The 18,328-nt window shown below is 45.1% G+C and overlaps 1 protein-coding gene across 1 annotated transcript in view; it reads right to left on the bottom strand.

Moving 5' to 3' along the window:
• Positions 1 to 7,163: 7,163 nt before the first annotated feature.
• FAM98A (family with sequence similarity 98 member A) overlaps positions 7,164 to 18,328 on the bottom strand; it is a 133,966-nt gene continuing 122,801 nt past the window's right edge. The window contains exon 8 of the mRNA XM_073627723.1: positions 7,164 to 10,215. Within this exon, the coding sequence (XP_073483824.1) occupies positions 9,454 to 10,215 (762 nt within the window). The 3' untranslated portion in view covers positions 7,164 to 9,453. The remainder of the gene's footprint in view (positions 10,216 to 18,328) is intronic.

The following is an 18,328-nucleotide window of genomic DNA, read 5'->3' as shown; positions in this document are numbered from 1 at the left end:
CTCGGCACTCACGTGACCCAACGCCTATCTATTCCTCATCTGACAATTGCAGCAGGAGGGGCCGAGAAGGACATCAGTCAGGTGAGGGAGGAGAGGAGGCGGCGATTTACCTCAGCCCCAAGCAGTGCTCTTAATGAGGTATATAACTGCATTCTTATTATATAACACAGACACTTTTGCCGATGACATTTTTAAACAGACATCCACTTGTCTGTAGGCTGGGTGCCCATAAATTGATCACCGGCCGGAGCTGGCCTGCAGGTTGCCGCCCCTGCTTCAGAGCAGGGCACAAGGATGGCAGAACAATGTCCTCATTGAGATGGAATGCTGAAACCACATTTGGAAGGAAAGATGGTCTAGGGCATAATAACCTTGACATTGTGAAGTATGAGGAAGGTCTCTGTAAGAAAGAGCTGCTATTTCTGGAGTACATCTATCAGATGTGATGGCCACCAGAAAGGCTACTTTGGAAAAAAAAAAAACAAAAAAAAACCCACAAAAAACTAGGGATGCACCGAAATTTCAGCTATTTGCCGAAAGAGGAAAATGGTTGATAATGGAGCCTAAATGGGGCGGGGCCTGGGCACAGGGCTCCGCCCCCACCCCTGGTACCACCTATCACGGGGGCTTCCTATAGCGTAGAAGAGAAGCGAGCCGCCGCCGCCTGGTTGATTAGAGCGCCGGGAACATCACAGCTTTCATTTCAATAGCTGTGTTCCCCGCCGTCACATACAGCCCCTCCCACTTGTCTGGGGAACTTTGATAGACAGATCACCCATCCCAGGATTGGGCAGGTGATCTATCAAAGTTCCCCAGACAAGGGGGATGGGCTGTATGTGACAGCGTGCGGCGGGGAACACACAGCTATTGAAATGAAAGCTGTGATGTTCCCGGCGCTCTAATCAACCAGGCAGTGGCTCTCCTCTCTCTTCCCCTGCACAGGCTGGCTGTAATGGAGACACTGGCTGCAATGGGTGACACTGGCTGCAATGGGGAACCCTGGCTGGCTGCAATGGGGGACCCAGGCTACAATGGGGGACACTGGCTGCAATGGGGAATTCTGGCTGGCTGCAATGGGGAACACTGGCTGCAATGGGGGACACTGGCTGCAACAGGGGACACTGGCTGGCTGCATCTGATGGGCACTGGTGAAGCTGCATTGATCTCCTGTACCATGTCCCCAGTCTCTGACCATCTCCTGTACCATGTCCCCAGTCTCTGACCATCTCCTGTATAAAAATATTTTTAAAAACAGTCACTTTCGGTATCGGTGCTGTTTCGGTATCTGTTTTCGGCCTAGTGTATTTTTCATTTTCGGTATCGGTTTCGGCACCAAAAAAACCCATTTGGTGCATCCCTACAAAAAACACAAGTTAAGATTCCAGGGGAGCCCTGGGTGCTCCAAAGATGTGTATGTGAGTGGAGAGGCTAATACGAGAAACACTTTGAATAAAGAATTTTATGAGGGAATGTGAAGCTAGAGGCCTTTGGAAAAGGATGAATAAGGTCGCAACTTGCTCTTTTATGATGCCAAGAGCTAGATTCTGGTCAAGACTGGTTTGTAGAATGGCCAGAACTCGGGGTACAGAGTAATCTCTGTGCCTGAATTGAAGTAGGATTTCCAAGCATGATAATAAATCTTCCAGGATGTGGCTTTTTTTTTTGCCTTCATCAACACTAATAGGCTCAAGAGACCACTATCTTTTAGAACCTGGGTTTCAACACGTCATTAAAGCCAGAGACTATAAAAGCAGAACGATTAATAGGGCTTTGAGATAGTAGGTCCAGTCTGTTTGGAGGAAGCCAGGAGCCTTCTGCAGAAAGTCCAAGTATGTCTGCGTACCAGGTTTGCCTGGGCTAGTTTGGTGCCAGAAGAAATCACTGAATTCCTCTCCCATTGCATTTTGTGGAACAGGCAAGGTAGAACGCTCAGTGGAGGAAAGGCATAAACTAGCATGAACTGAGACCAAGGGATAACTAAAGCATCAGAGGCCAGAGTTAGATCTGGTGCTGGATACAAATAGAGGTAGCGTGTTGTATCTGGAATACCCCATTTTGGCATATCTGATTGAATTGGATCATTGCTCTTGGTCCTGGTGGTGGAGATAATCCACCTGCCAATTGTCCACTCCTGGGATGTGGTCCGTAGGAAATGCTGTACAAGGAGCTTGTCCACAAGAGAATCTGATTTACTTCCTTCAAGGCAGCCAAGCTCCTCACGCCCCCTTGATGGTTTATATATGCCACAGAGGCGGCATTCTCTGACTGCACCTGATTTGGGTGTCCCTTTAGAAGAGGGTCCAGTGCTGAGCTCCAAGATGTTGGTGGGGAGTTTGATCTCCTTCCATGTTCCTTGAATTATCAAGAATGAAAGGACTCCTCCCCGGCCTGACAGACTTGCGCCTGTTGTATGAACTTATCGGTTGTACGTGAGGAATGATTTTCACTCGTCAGAATTGAAGTGCTGCTCCACCAGAATAAGGAATTTCTTGTTTGAGGTCACAGAAGCATGGGTAGATCCGGGGAAAGAGCCTGCTTTTTTCCCCATGCTGAATGTAGGTTTTAGAGAGTTCTTGAATGGAATTGAGCAAAGAGTACTGCCTCGTAGGAGACCACCATTAACTCAGAACTGTCATAGCGAATCTCATTGTGGGACTTCTTTTGGATCTCAATTGTCAAGCACAAGCTCTTAGAGAAAGAACCTTCTTTTCTGTAAGACAGATCTTTGGTTGAGACCTATCTAGAATTAGACACAAAATACGGTGGGTGCACACAGGGCTGAAAAGCAGATGAGAAGCTGAAAGGCAGTGCGACAAACTAAAAATGGTCATCTGCCACTGCAAAACATAGAAAACACTGATGTAAACACTGGAAAATGGGAACTTGTAGATATGCATCCTGTATGTCCATTGATGCCATGTGTTCTCCTTGTCTCAGAGAGGCAATTACTGACCTTGCTGATTCCATACGAAATTTGGGAATGTAAAAGAATTTAAGGGATTTTAAGTTCAGGATAGAACAGATACTTCTGTTGGGCTTGGTACAGTGAACAGGTTTGAATAGAATCCCTTGAACCTGTTCTGTGGCCTTTTGCAAATCTGACTGCTCTTGGACAGCCTTTGGGTGAGGAGGTAGTGTTTAGAACACTATCCTATATCCTTTAGAAAATGCCGATTGAACCCACTGGTCTAGGATGAATGGGAAGGGATAGAAACTGCAACACTCTTAGGGGTGAGGGTGCCCTTTCATTGTTAAAAGTGCTTTGCGGAGAGTTTGGTGGCCTTTGTGAGCCTAGCCCTGTGCCGAAAGGAAGGGCGGAATATAGGCTCTGAAGTTAAAGCCTGGGAAGACCGTGAAGGTGCTCTGTATTTAGGAGGAGCTAGAACCACATGAACAAGAAGGCTTTGTTACCTTTCTCTCTGATGAAGCAAACCTTTCCTCCAGTGACCATTTTAATGATCTGGTCAAGTTCCTCTCCAAACACGTATCTTTCTTAAAAGAATATATGTGTAAGGCACCTCTTGGAGGCAGGTTCTGCTGTCCAAGCATTTAACCAAAGAATTCTCTGCATATGACAAGATGGGGACCATTCTGAATATTTATCTCATGCTGTGGTCCAGGACATCTACACAGAAAAGAGCAGATGGAAGTAGTTGTAACTGTTCTCCAACTGCCATATCCAGAAAAAATATGGCTATGTTGGTTGTTCATTGTCTTGGTCCAGTTAGCTTTGGTTTGATATACTGAAATAGCAGCAAGAGTTGGTTGCACGACTGGGCCTGGCAGGGGTAAAGAGCTTTTAAAAGCATCTCACATTTTCTGTCCAGAAAATCTTTAACAGATGGATTATTTTCACTGTGTACAGTGCAGTGTTTGTTTAGGACAGAGACAGCAGGGTCAATCACAGAAATAGCTCACTATTTTGTAAACTCTTTTTCAACTAAAGTTCAGAAAAGATTGCTGCTAGTGAAAATACTTTCAGGCGTGTCATCCTAGACTGCACATTCTGTTTGTGAACAGGGAAGGTTTTGCCAGACTTAGTAGGTCTCTTTGTGCCAAAACAGGGGTGGGGACATGCCCGTCGCGACAGGACAGGCAAAACAAGCAATTACTTGGGGCCCCAGCCGTGCTGCCGCTTCCTATAAGCTGCAGCCTGTAGTGTGGCCGAGCTCCTCTTCCTTCCTCCTGCAGTCCGCGCGGTACAGGACTCAGGAGATTCAGTTTCATGTTCCCATCCGGACTGACAGGCAGTGCACACACTGAGTGCTCACTTCCTTTCAGTCTGGCCGGCCGGGAACAGAAAACTGAATCTCCTATCGCGCGATAGCCAGGGAAGGGGGGGGGGGTTAAAAAGAACACGGGGGGAGTAGTAAGGGGGAGGCAGTCATCAAGACCCATTTAGTAATAAAAATATGGTAGCTTGCTGACCATAATAAAAACATTTAATTATGTTGGATTTAGTTATTGTGCACTTTTTTTAATATATATTTATTTGATTTTATGGTACAGTGGTGTTTTTTTGCAAATGTTCAATTGTTAAAAATGTTAAAATTTTATGCACATTATATGCAACAGCAGTATTTGCACTGTAAACCTTTATTTATATAAAGTGTTGGTGAACTTAAACTGTATCTCTATGCTGTGCGTCCTGTAGGCTTTGCGTGCATGTGGGGGGGCTCCATGTCCATTTTGTTTGGGGGCCCCAAATTCCTTCAAACGGCCCTGGGTGGGGAGACAAAACAGTATACTTTTTCAGAGGAATTAAGCTTTTCAACATTTGCAAGCATATTGTGGAAAGCTCCCTCTTCAATAATGCAGGGGAGAGAAACTTTTCTGCAGCTTCCTCCAACACTGCCTCTACATACTCTTCATTACCCTCTGAATTAGCATCCTCTATAACCAGCATTTTTAGGGACATGACTAAAAAACAGGAGTAGAAGAAGCCGTGTGAGAAAGCACGTTTGTGCGAAACGCGTCCACTGCGCACCTTATTGGATCAATGTATGTCATGTTCCTTGATTTTATGGACTGTCAAACTTTTTTGATTTTATTTCCGGATGCGCCACCATTTTTCTCTGTTTTAATTAAAAGAGGCGGGATGTTTTTGAGCTATGGACAAAGCTTGCTGAATTAAGGTCATAATCTGTCTGTGAATTTGTTATACAGATGCAGACATTTCTTCTTTTGTCAAATAGGCGGCTTGTTGCATGCCTGAAATAGAGCTAGGATCAGATACTAAAACCAATGTTAAGCCCAGTTTCTGCTCTGCTGCAAGGGATGCATCATTACGGAGTATTGTGCAGACTTTCAGCAGAGGGAATGTTTGCCTGCTGTTTGGAGTGGGCTTCCTTTTACCTGGTCTCCGCCCTATCTACAAGTGAAGGTATTTCCCTGTGGGATACTCATGAGGTAGTGTGTGGGAGATAGGGTAAGCCTGTCTAGTAGGAGTAGGCAGTAATCCAGGTGTAAACCATTCTGGAAGGGGTCTTCAGGGACTGGGTTCAATTGTGAACTGAATCGAACCATGTGGCTATCAACGCATTATGCCAAGGTGAGCATCCCACGCAGAATCCCATGGCAGAAGCAACAAATACAGGCCATCCCCCCCAGTGTGGGGTCCAGGTATGGCTTCCAAGGTTTTAACGAAGTTGCACTGATCTGGATACATGGCTTCAATAGACAGTGATGGTTGATTGAAGAATTCTTTAGGAAAATAATAAAGTAGTGAAATTGGTTTCTCTTAGAAGGAGAACATGTTCATTACCTACAAACTAGCAAAGAACTGAGGACCCTCAGAGTGGGGTAGGGTTATGGGGGGGCACTCCTCAAAGACTTGTCGGTGTTCAGTCACCTGAAGGTACAAGCCTTTAACTTAGGGTCTATGAGTACTCTGCCTGTGTCCTGTACAATTAAGATAAAATGTTTGCCTGGCTTTAAAGAAAAATCCACCAAAAACAGATAAGAGTTTTTGGCAGGATTGGGCTAACCAGATTGCTCATAGGAATTTGGGTTGGTTCATCCAACTGTGAAACTTCTTGCCCAGCAATAGCCTGGGCACTGGTAGCATCCTATAATTAATTAATTCTCAGTAGATTAGGAACAGAGGCTTTCTGCTGCTACATTAGTGCTCACTTTGTGTTATTAGGGCCTGGAACTACTGACCTACCGAGACTGCAGTGCTCATTTCTGCGGACTGCCTTACTGAGGCCTATTGTGAAGGCTGTCAGGGCAGTGCAAACCAATGACACTTGGTTTCCCAGGTGGCAGTGCCAATCTTCTGTCCTGCAACTATTTTTTATATATATATATATATATATATATATATATATATAATATGACACAGGCAGGCAAATGGGCATACCTGTACGTCCCTTTGAATTTGCCACCTATCGGGCACATGCATCCACCGCAGGATCGTGCCCGCAGGTCCCGCAAACTCGATGTTCGTCGGTGGCCCGCGACTGCGGTGAGGAGAGGCAGAATGGGCAGATGCCTAAACAAGGCATTTCCCTGTTCTGCCTAGCAACATGACAGGGATCTACTGCTCCCTGTCATCAGGAGCAGTGATCTCTGTCATGTTGTAGTGAGCCCATCCCCCCCCCAGTTAGAATCACTCCCTAGGACACACTTAACCCCTTCCCTGTCATTTATACAGTAATCAGTGGCTACTTGTAGCTCTGATCGCTGTATAAACGACAATGGTCCCAAAATAGTGTCAAGTGTCTGTTTTGTTTGGGTACGTCGTCGATCAACCGTGCAATTGTCAGCTAATACGTCGCAGTACAGAATCGTAAAAAATTCTCTGGTCAGGTAGGGGGAAATCCTTCAGGGGCTGAAGTGGTTAACAATAGAAAAGGGCTCTAAAGTGCAGCCTGCAAGTCACAGGAGGAGAGCCCTCAGGGACCAGGGTTTCCCCCCTGCTCCGACTTGGTGAGGTGAGAGGAACAGCAGCCACAGGTTACTGGGAATAGTGGAGAAGACTATACATTGCAGGGAAGAAAACATTGTTGAGAGGAAATAGAGGAGAGTTCTGGCTAAAAACGTAAACGCACATGCCCTTGTGTTGAAACCAGAGATGGACTTACCACATTATCTCTTGATAAGAATAGGAATGCAGCTTTCACTTTTCTGTACCATTAACAAGAAATAAAAGTAAATGAGACTATAGCCAGGCAATCTTTATTGCTCACCTTTCACACAAACAGCATACATTCAGCTAGCTTCCTTCACAGCTTAACATGGCTTATTTACACAGTAAACCCAGCAAAAAGCATAATGTAGCTCTTGGAAAAGATCACACGTCCACAAAGGTTTTGCTTCTTTTTAAATATTCCGGGCATAAACCCACTTTGCTCACAGAGTAGTGCATTCCTTGGGAGGCAGAAGAGGAAAAAATGGGGATAAAAGTGGTGTGAAATCTTGCACACACATGGGAGGAAAAAAAAAAGTTTAACGGTTTTCAAGTAATTTATCTGAAAATATTAGTGTTTTATGAAAGCAGCCGAGTCCTTTAAGGCAGCCACATTTGACATTTGAAGACCACAGCTATGACTTGCTTAAGCAGCGCTGATCCCCTTGAGCTGAATGTGATGTGCAATTGTTAGATGAAAGATGGAAGGCTTGATTGCCCTAAATACTGCCGTAGAGCTCATGTAATAATGATTACCTCATCAGAAAAACAATAGCAACACAATTAAAAAGAGTAAGTGAACTTTAAAATAAAGGGAGGTTATCTTTTTTGCCCCCTTTCCTTGACTTAACCTAATCCACACCCTGCCCCTCCAACACACGCATACTTAAGTCAATCTGATGGGCATGGTTTCATTGTTTGTTGGCATCTAGTCTTCCCTGCTCTGGTCGCACCTGCACATTATTTTCCCACAGACTTATACAGGACCATCTCAGGACTTGAGTAAAGGCGCTCAGGCGCAGCACTGCTAGATGTAAACAAACAGTGGAGCCACAGTCTTTAGATCAAGGTTTGTACACTTCTCTGAAGGGGGGAGGGTGGGTTAGGTCACGGTAAGTGGACAAAAAGAAAATACGCACTTTGTTTTAAAGTGTACTTGTACTTTAAAATAAAATGAAAAATCTCACAATTTAATGCATATGCATTTGAAGGCAGTGTAAAACGTACACATTCATCATATAAACATTATGTCAAAACCACAGAAGAAAAGCATATGGAGCTGCTAGTCTTTCATCTGTAATGCAAGAAGGAAAAACATGCTAAGGGCATACTTGATAAGTAAAACAACAAAGTGCGGTAACCAATGCTGATCATCTTTTTCTATTCTGTTAGGAAATTTGACTGTTATTAAACCTCTCTAACTGTCCTTTATGGTAGAATATGGTTGACATGGACACATCTCCTTTTGTTTTTATATCCATTTTTCATCATCATATGCATGTGTGAAGAGACTGGCAACATATTTTCATTGTGAAACTTATATGAAATGCTGGATACCTTAAAACTAAAAAAGGAGCTCAAAGAAATCCCAAACAAGGTTAAATATATTTTCACTTTACTTAGAAAAATATTTATATAAAAAGATAAAACATAAAAACAGCCCATTTATAAAAAAAGAATGAGAAAAAATGCAAACAGAAGTGGAGGAGTTGCCCATAGTGACCAATTAGGATGTATACTATTCTTAGGGAAAATAAAACAAGGAAACCTACTTGTCATTTTGGGCTGACTCCACATTTGTTACAATGTGTTCCCCCCTCTAATTTTTTTTCTTTTTTTTTTATAAAGATGCCCTAGCTTTGCAACAGAATATACTATTAGTACATTCTAATTTTACAGTTAACAACCATTACCATATTTACTTCAAAGAACAACTTTTTTTTTTGAGATGTAGGGTGATAATGGCATCTTATGTATAAAGTCACACTTACAGATCTGTGCTATGAAGTTACCATCCCAGCAAGATTATTTACTTGTATAGTGCTCAATAGGCTATCCTTGCCTAAAAAAATCAGGCTGATTTAAATTTTACAGACTGAAACAAGGAAAGGAGTATGCATTTGTTTTGTAAAGCAGATCTTTAATGGGGGTTGTAAAAAAAAGAAAAAAAAAAAAAAAGAAAAAAAAAAACTGTCCTGAGCCAAGCAACTTAATACACACATTTACTAAACAGGGCACTAATCACATTTCTGGGTGGAGCTTTTTATTTAAACTATGAATATTACCACTGTTTAGCCATCTCTGCAAACAGTATTTTCTTTGAGAATTTTGGAGTGAAAAATATAACCTCAACAAACCGCATCTGAATAAACCCAACAGTGCGAACACAATTTTGTTATGTCCACACATGCATCAAAGCTATGGGACAGCGTAAAACAAAACAAAACAAAAAAAAAAACAAGAAACAAAAATAAAAAAAACCTTTCTGATCAGGTTGTCACAACTATTACGTGAGCTCTACTTAAGGTGAAACTAGAATGATCTCAACTGGTGTAATGTCTTCCTTGTCCAAAACCAGACTGATTATATTGATAACCTCCATGCTGAAAGTGCTGCTCAAACTGACCACCTTGGTTGTATGTTTGTGCACCACGGCCACCCCAACCCCCACCTTGCCCTCCTCTTCCACCACGACCACCTCTGCCTCCTCTTCTATCTCCACGGCCACTTCCTCGGTCATTGTGATGGCCACCATCTTGAAATCTGTTGTCTTGTTGATAGCCTCCTCCTTGATAACCACTACCAGAGTAGGATGAACCTTGGTAGCCTCCATAGCCTCCTCCCTGGTATCCACTTCCACCTTGATATCCACCACCTCCGCCTTGATATCCACCTCCTTGATACCCTCCTCCGCCACCCTGGTAGCCTCCAGTTTGATATCCAGAATCTCTAAAGCCTCCATCTTGGTAATGTCCACCAGAACCACTGCCACCACCATCTGTCCAGCCTCCTTGTACTTTACTTCCTCTACCTCCTCTGTTTCCTTGATCATAGTTACCACGTCCTCGTCCTCCACCTTGCTCATAGCCACCACGGCTACCTCCCTGTTCATAACCACCACGGCCACCTCCCTGTTCATAGCCTCCTCGGCCACCATAGGACTGTTCATATCCACCTCGTCCTCCACCTCTACCACCACCTTGTTGTGGGCCATCTTGTCTCTTCTGCCAAGGTGGCATTTCTGGTGGAGGAGGTTCTATTTCATTGGGTCTACCACCTCTGTCAGGAACTCTTCCCATTAACACCTGTAAAAAAACAAAAAAAAACAAAAAAAAACATTGTTTGTATGAACTGTGCAATATTAAAGATAGTACAGCTCTCATCATAAGAAGACAACAAAAATGGTATGGCTTAATACACAATGCACTTTATAAGAGGGAAAACATGCTCAGCCGAAAAAAAAGAAACTTGGGTTGTATCTTGCACTTATGACTTTGTAGGATGCAATTATTAAGCATTCCAGAACAACAAAGTTCCTCAAACAGTGTAGATTCAATCACAAGTGCAGTAGCGACAAAATAAGCGTGGGAAGGGGTAGAAACTGTGCATTAAAGGAAGTCAACCATTGAGCTATGACTTGTATTCAGTAGGTCACCTTGTGTCTACTGCTGTGATTGAAATGCAATAAAACATGTTCTGCTGTAAAAAAAATTTCAGTAAAGACAAGCAAGAGTAATGCCCCGTACACACGATCGGACTTTCCGCCAACAAAACTGTGGATTTTTGTTCGAAGGTTGTTGGCTCAAACTTGTCTTGCATGCACATGGTCACACAAATGTTAGCCAACAATTACGAACGTGGGAATGTGGTGACGTACAAGATGTATGACGAGCCGAGAAAAAGGAAGCTCAATAGCCAGTGAAGGCACTGCCACCAAATATGGAAAAGGGTACAAAGGTACCAGTCCACACCTACAGTGCATTGAAGAAACCCAGGATTCCCACCTACATAAGCGCATTGGTTCTCTGTACCAATAAGCTACAATTTTAACCTTTTCACTGCCACCAACATATATCATAGTGCCATAGCAGCAGGGGGTTTAACAATACAGCAGCTTTAAAAAGGAAAGCCCCCCCCCCCCCAAAAAAAAAGAAAAAATTAAGCAAGCTCTGCCACTATGTGCATGCACATATGAACGCAAAGACACACGTATGAAAATGCCAATTATGCTACACATTGCATATCACCACACTCACACCAGTGTGCGAGCAATAATTCTAGGGCCAATATTCATTATTAACTCTAAACTGATGACCTGTAGGGGCTTTAAATGCTTAGCCCATGGAAAATTGTGGATACTGAAATGAATCCTAATTTCACAATTTCACAGAAGCATGCACTTTAAAGGCTTGACATTAACTACCGTATATATTGCCGTGTAACACGCACCCCAAGTTTAGGAGGGAATTTTAAGGAAAAAAACCCAAAAAAAACCCCTTACATTTAAATGCCCATCAATGCAGCCTTATCAGTGTCCATCTGCAGACTTGTCCATCATTGCAGAATGATCAGTGTCCATCTGCAGCCATGCCCAGTCTCATTGCAGCCTTATCGTTTAAAATTAGCGCCGCCGAGATACACAGAGCCGGATGTCCTGTGTACTCGGGGCCTCTCGCAGTCCCGCCCAGTCCCACCCCTGGCCCACCTTCTATGATGGACATAACACAGGTCCAATGGCGGGACTGGGCGTGACTGCGAGCGGAGCAAATTATTTTTAAACAGGAGCAAAAAAAATAAAACAAAACCAGGCTCTGGCTCAAGGGTTAAAATGCTTCCTGATATATTGGTATTGACAAAGAAAAAGTGATTAAAGACCAGGAATTTGTCAGAGAGGGTGTTACTGATCCCAAAGGGCCAGGTAAACTCAAAGATATTAATTTGCAGCGGCCAGTAACAGTTTGTACAGCAGTAAGTTTACATGCAAAAGACCTGATGTAAGCAGTAATACTTCTATTTGATTTAAATGTTGCCATGGTTTTGGAAGGCTCTTGATGAAATTACAGAGTTGAAACCATCCCCAAAAGTCTAGTGGTATATGTCTCTATTTAGCTCTTATTTCCAAAAGATAAAGTGCCTCGACACCTTTGTAATGTCATATAGTCCTAGCAGGCCCTCTGTAGATCAGTGTTGGAAAGCTCTCTCATCCAGACCTGGAGGGAACTGGGGATTGTCAGGTAGTGGCATGAGGGGATAAGTACTAACACCTTGGCTCAATAAATAAATCCATGAAAATCAGATGTAAACTCACTTTCTCATTACCCCCGTTGACTCTGAAAGTCCTACTAGATAGATTTTACCAGTTCTCCCAGAACGAAAATCTCACAATCCTTTTTTAAAAAGGAATATTTTATATATATTAATATACAAGGAAAGATATCAATGTTTATCAGACAGGTGAATTCCGAAGTCTAGGACTATCCGAGGACCCAGGATTATTAATAGTCATGAGATGTTGGCTTACAGACTAAATCATTCCCACCCCCAAATAATACAAGCTTGACAGTTCATCAATATGGTGACCGGATTGGCTTCCTTTTTAAGGTTTTTCTTTTTGCTTTATTTTCACCTGGTAATCCTACCAGCACTCACTTCCTGTCCAAGGAGGAACAGGATTGTCATCCTAAGTTGCTCTTCTGGTTTGGACAACAAACACCTCTAGGTTATCTAATGTGCACATGTACGCCATTTGGTTTACAGGTGTATGTTACATCAGCTTTCTGTGCCATACAAAAAAAGTGCCCCAAACTTGGGTTCAGAGGGGAGTGTAATTTACGTCAGTACATGCGTAAAGTGGTCTAAATGCACATATGAATGTAAATTTATTCCAGTGGCTAGAATTAATGAATAGTTTAGCCAACAGAATGATTTTACTCTCATATGCTTCTAGACACCATACGCATATGCACAACACACACACCAACACTTAGGGCACTTTCACACTGGCGCTGTGAAGTTTTCCCGTACCACGGGGGCAGTGCACCTGCGGGTTTCCTGCGCTATACTATACATGTCTTTTGCACTGGGTGGTTTTAGTGCGCTTTCAGAAAATGCCCCAAAACCACCCAATGCAATAGAAGTGTATGGCAAAGTGCAGGTAACCCACACAAAACCCCCAGGTACACTGCGGGTAAACTGCACCAGTGTGAAAGTGCCCTAATTCAGTAGCTGCATCTAGACTGGTAAAGTGCAGTAAATTACATTTTTATTAATAGATTTATACATGTCAACACCAAAAATTGGGTTCACCGATAAAATGGTGACGAACTTTGGTGGAGCAATTTTTTTCACAGGCAATGCATTAAAAGCCCCTACAGGTCATTAGTTTAAAAGTTTACTGTGAATAAATGTGCCTGGAATTATTGCTCTCTCAGACCTAGAGTGAACAGATGCACGCTATTCACCCATGAATTGAAGGGAGGCCTGGGGGTCCCAGATTTGACTAAATATTATCCCGCACAACTGAATCGTTTTTATTCCCAGCGGGTCAATCCTTTGTGGATACAGTTGGAATCTTCTCACCTCTCCTCTACTCCAATTAGTCACTATATGTGGCTGAAAGACAGACCGGGTATACCATGATCGATGCTGTCTTTTTCCCTGGGGCTATGGGACAGATTTGCAAAAGGTTACAGATTCTAATCCTCTCAACGGCCCCTTTGGTGAGCAATCCAATGTTTCCTCCGGGTCTCAGTCCTTCTACATTTGAGTGGTGGATGATTAAAGGTTTTCTCCATCTCTCAGATTTCGGCAACCATAGAGGAAGGCTATCTAGAAGTACATTATTGGAAAAGTGCCTCCTCCCTACCGGGGAGCTATTTAGATATTCCCAAATAATGCATTTTCTGAACACTCTCAAACTCTCTAGTGACTTGACCTCTTCAACCTCAATGGAATATTTGTGTAGCAGTGTGGAGTAAATTACTTGCAGTTCCTGAGTTACGAACACCCGAGTTACGAACGACTCCTACTTACGAACAGCCTCAAATGCCGGCCACTTGTGCTCCACGCTGGTCCTGGATACCTCCGGACACATCCCATACTGCAGTACTACATGAACTGTATGGCCAGAAAAGCCCCAGATAACATAACAAGCCCCCGGAACATCCCACATCCATGCACACTAAGATGTTACACTTACAATGCTGTGTTCCGACTGGAAGTTACACTTACAAATGCATCGTTGCAGCTTACGAACAACTTCGACTTACGAACAAACCTACAGTCCCTATTGTGTTCGTAACTCGGGGACTTCCTGTACTGGTCATATCTATGATATACACTATACCAGCCCTCAAAATTTTCACTCGTCTGCACGCATTTTGCGAGTGAAAATTTGCTGGAGGCGAGTGGAGAGGGGGCACAGAGCAGATGAGTGACACTGAGTGCCCAGCTCTCCAGCTGCCTGAATGATAGGAGTGACGCTGCTGTCACTCCTATCATTCCGAGCACCACACAGTGCAGGCTCCGATGGCTGCTAGAGGAAGGAAGGATTTTGCTCCCACTCCCTCCAGCTTCAAGACTGGCAGTTTCAGGCACTGGCTGCTTGTTGTGTGGGTGGGATGATGATGCAGCAATCTTCTGAGATCCCACCCACTTGCCTGACTCGTCCGCCTGCTGAGCCGCCCACTCATCTTTCCATCTGTCTGAACCGCCTGCTTGCTCACCCGTCCACCTGCCTGCCTGCACTCCTGAAAGAGGGAGATTTGAACTTATCAGGAGCGAGTGCGTGCGGAGGTAAACACAGCTAACTACTTGTTTCAGCTCCCTGTCCAGCACCATAGCATTAGGGCAATGGGACTGGAACAGGCTGAAATTGAAAAAGGGGTTAGCATTGCCATGTCCACCGATGCACGTGGGGGATGTGGGGGGGGTTGCAGTGAAATTTTAGCTCACCACCCCCTTCTGCATTTGTGGTAATGTCAGTGAAAGTTAACCCCCTCTGGGGTTCATGGGGGGGGGTTACATTTCAATGCTACAATCAATGTAGGAGAGGGGGATTTTAATACTGATACCTGTACTAGCGGTTATTAATGCATCCACTGACTTAAATGCTGGGAGTTACTAATGCATCCTCTGATACCAGTGTTGGGGGTTATTATGATGTCCACTGACATCAATGCTAGGGGTTATTTAGGCGTCTGGCACCAGTGCTGGGGGTTTTTAATGCATCCGCTGACATCAATGCTGGGGGTTATTACCACAGCCTCGGATACATGTTTTGGAGATTATTATAGCGTCCACTGACACCAATGCTGGGGGTTAAAAATTACATTGTAATTTAATTTGAGTTTAGGGGCGGGGCAAGGTAGGGGTTGGGTGGGGTAACTGGTGGCGAGTAACTAAGGGCTGGCTAGTAGCTCATGACTTTAAATTTTGTGCCATGCACTATACTAGATGAAGGGTCCACCACCAAACTGACTCAGGATAAAGTTTTTTTGTTTTGGGTGCAATTTTACACTTTTTTCCCTATTTAAAAAATATGATCACATAGGCAACAAAAAGTACCCTACATGATATAAAGTTGTGGTGTCAGGTTCTCTTTAATAAGACACCAGGACTCCTTTAGACCCCTGATGTCTCACCGCAGATTTCGCTATACTAGATTCTTCCCCAGCCACAGAGCCTGAAAGTGACAGCAGATAGACAATGTTATACAAGTTGCTTCCAGGTTCTTACTGGGTAGGGAAGATCAGCAAAAAAACATTCACTGGTCTCCCTTCCCTCTATCTGAAAACACCATATGGGTACGATGCTTGAAGGTGGGACAGCAGAACCCAGGATGCATTGTGGGGGGCTAACTTCCTGCACTCCGTGAAAGCAATTGGGCAGCTGTATCCTTTAAAGGATAAGTCCACCCTAACACTAAATTCTCTACATCTACAGACATCCATGATCTAACACTAACCTATCTAACCCTGTGAAGAAGAAATCAGTATATATATCTTTTTTTTTAAGCCGATCCTGTCCGGTCTCCAGCGGTGGAAGCTCTGCAGAGGACTAGGGCTGAAACGATTAATCGATATTATCGATAATAATCGATAATGAAAATCGTTGTCAACGATTTTTATTATCGATTAGTTGGTCCGCACCTTCCTTCTGTCCGTCCATTTTAAATCCTCCCTCCCTGTGTCCTCGGCGCCGCCATCTGTGACCAGGCACGTCTGCGCCGCCGCACGTCCACAGCGCGCCTCTCCTCCTCCTCATTGACGTCACCCCCCTGATCTTCTCGGCCCCGCCCGCTGCCTCGAGGGAACAGAGAAAAAATCCTCCCTCCTGTGTCCTCGGCGCCGCTGTTTGTGACCAGGCACGTCCGTGGCGCACCTCTCCCCCTCCTACTCTTTGCAGACGTCATCCCCACTGATCTCAGCTCTGCCCGCTGCCTCAAGGGAAGAGAGGCGAGGGCAAGAAGCGAGGAGAGCCGAGCTGCACATTCATAGTGAAAGGTAGCAGCTAATAATAACACAGTGAAAACAGCACATTTTTATGACCGGGCACCATCCTAACAGTATTACTGGGGAGGGAGGGGGGGAATGCCCCATCATTGGTGTTCTTGGGAGGGAGGGGAATAGACATAGTGCCCCATTGGTGTTCCTGGGAGGGGGGGGGGATAGTGCCCCATTGGTGTTCCTGGGAGGGGGGGGGAATAGTGCCCCATTGGTGTTCCTGGGGGGGGGAAATAGTGCCTCATTGGTGTTCCGGGGGGGGGGGGAATAATGCCTCATTGGTGTTCCGGGGGGGGGGAATAGTGCCCCATTGGTGTTCCTGGGAGGGGGGGGGGAATAGTGCCCCATTGGTGTTCCTGGGAGGGGGGGGAATAGTGCCCCATTGGTGTTCCTGGGAGGGGGGGGGAATAGTGCCTCATTGGTGTTCCTGGGAGGGGGGGGGGAATAGTGCCTCATTGGTGTTCCTGGGGGGGGGGGGGAATAGTGCCTCATTGGTGTTCCTGGGGGGGGGGGGAAATAGTGCCTCATTGGTGTTCCTGGGAGGGGGGGGGGGAATAGTACCCCATTGGTGTTCCTGGGAAGGAGGGGGAATAGTGCCCCATTGGTGTTCCTGGGAAGGAGGGGGAATAGTGCCCCATTGGTGTTCCTGGGAAGGGAGGGGGGAATAGTGACTCATTGGTGTTCCTGGGAAGGGAGGGGGGAATAGTGACTCATTGGTGTTCCTGGGAAGGGGGGGAATAGTGCCTCATTAGTGTTCCAGGGAGGGGCGGGGGGATAATTCCCCATCATTGGTGTTCCGGGGGGTGGCTGCCTGGAGTAGTAGTTCCCCATCATTGGTTTTCCTGGGTGGGAGGAGAATAGACATAGTGCCCCATTGGTGTTCCTGGGAGGGGGGGGGGGAATAGTGCCCTATTGGTGTTCCTGGGAGGGGTGGGGGGGATAGTGCCCCATCATTGGTGTCCCCGGGAGGAATAGCGCCCCGTCATTGGTGTCCCCGGGAGGAATAGCGCCCCGTCATTGGTGTCCCCGGGAGGAATAAAAAAAAGGCACATTACGATTTTTTAAATGATTTTATCCGATTAATCGAAAAAATAATCGGCCGATTAATCGATTATGAAAATAATCGTTAGTTGCAGCCCTACAGAGGACACAGCCGACAATGGCTGTGAAATGAATGGGAAGTAACGTCACCCATAGACTTACTTTGGGGCTTCTGTTGTCGGCTGCGTCTTCCACACCTGCCTCCACAGCGAAGCCACAGCTGACAGCTAAACGCGGGTTCAGGTTTTTTTCTTTACAGGGTTAGATAAGTTAGTGTTAGATCGTGGATGTCTGTAGATGTAGAGGTTTTAGTGTTAAGGTAGACTTTTCCTTTAATGCAAGAAAGATTATACGGGTACAGAAAATCTTATTTTTTTCCTCGTCTATTGAGGGACTGAGTCTTTAAAGCGGAGGTCCGCCCACTGCTGCAAAAATTAAAAGCCAGCAGCTACACAAACTGCAGCTGCTGACTTTTAATAATAGGACACTTACCTGTCCTGGAGTCCAGCTGATGTTTTCATCAGCTGTCATGTGCTGCTGCTGCAATTGCCAGTAAGGGAACCCAGTAGTGAAGCATTACGGCTTCACGCCGGGTCCCTACTTCGCATGCGCGAGGCACCCGTTGCGCTCTCCTACTAGCCCAGTGGCAGGGGAAGGAGCCAAGCGCTGACGTAATGCGCCGTGGCCGAGACCCCTGGAAGTGGAGACACAGGATACCTGGCAAAGACAGGTATCTGACCCCCCCCCCCCCCCCGAAAGGTGCCAAATGTGGCACCTGAGGGGGAAGGAGACAAACAAACTGAAGTTCCACTTTTGGGTGGAACTCCGCTTTAACCTTTGGAACATCCAAAAGTAGTCCAACTGAGGAGTATGC

Source organism: Aquarana catesbeiana, linkage group LG04 (assembly GCF_042186555.1).
Source record: "Aquarana catesbeiana isolate 2022-GZ linkage group LG04, ASM4218655v1, whole genome shotgun sequence".
NCBI lineage: Eukaryota > Metazoa > Chordata > Amphibia > Anura > Ranidae > Aquarana > Aquarana catesbeiana.
This window is presented reverse-complemented; position numbering and strand designations above follow the sequence as displayed.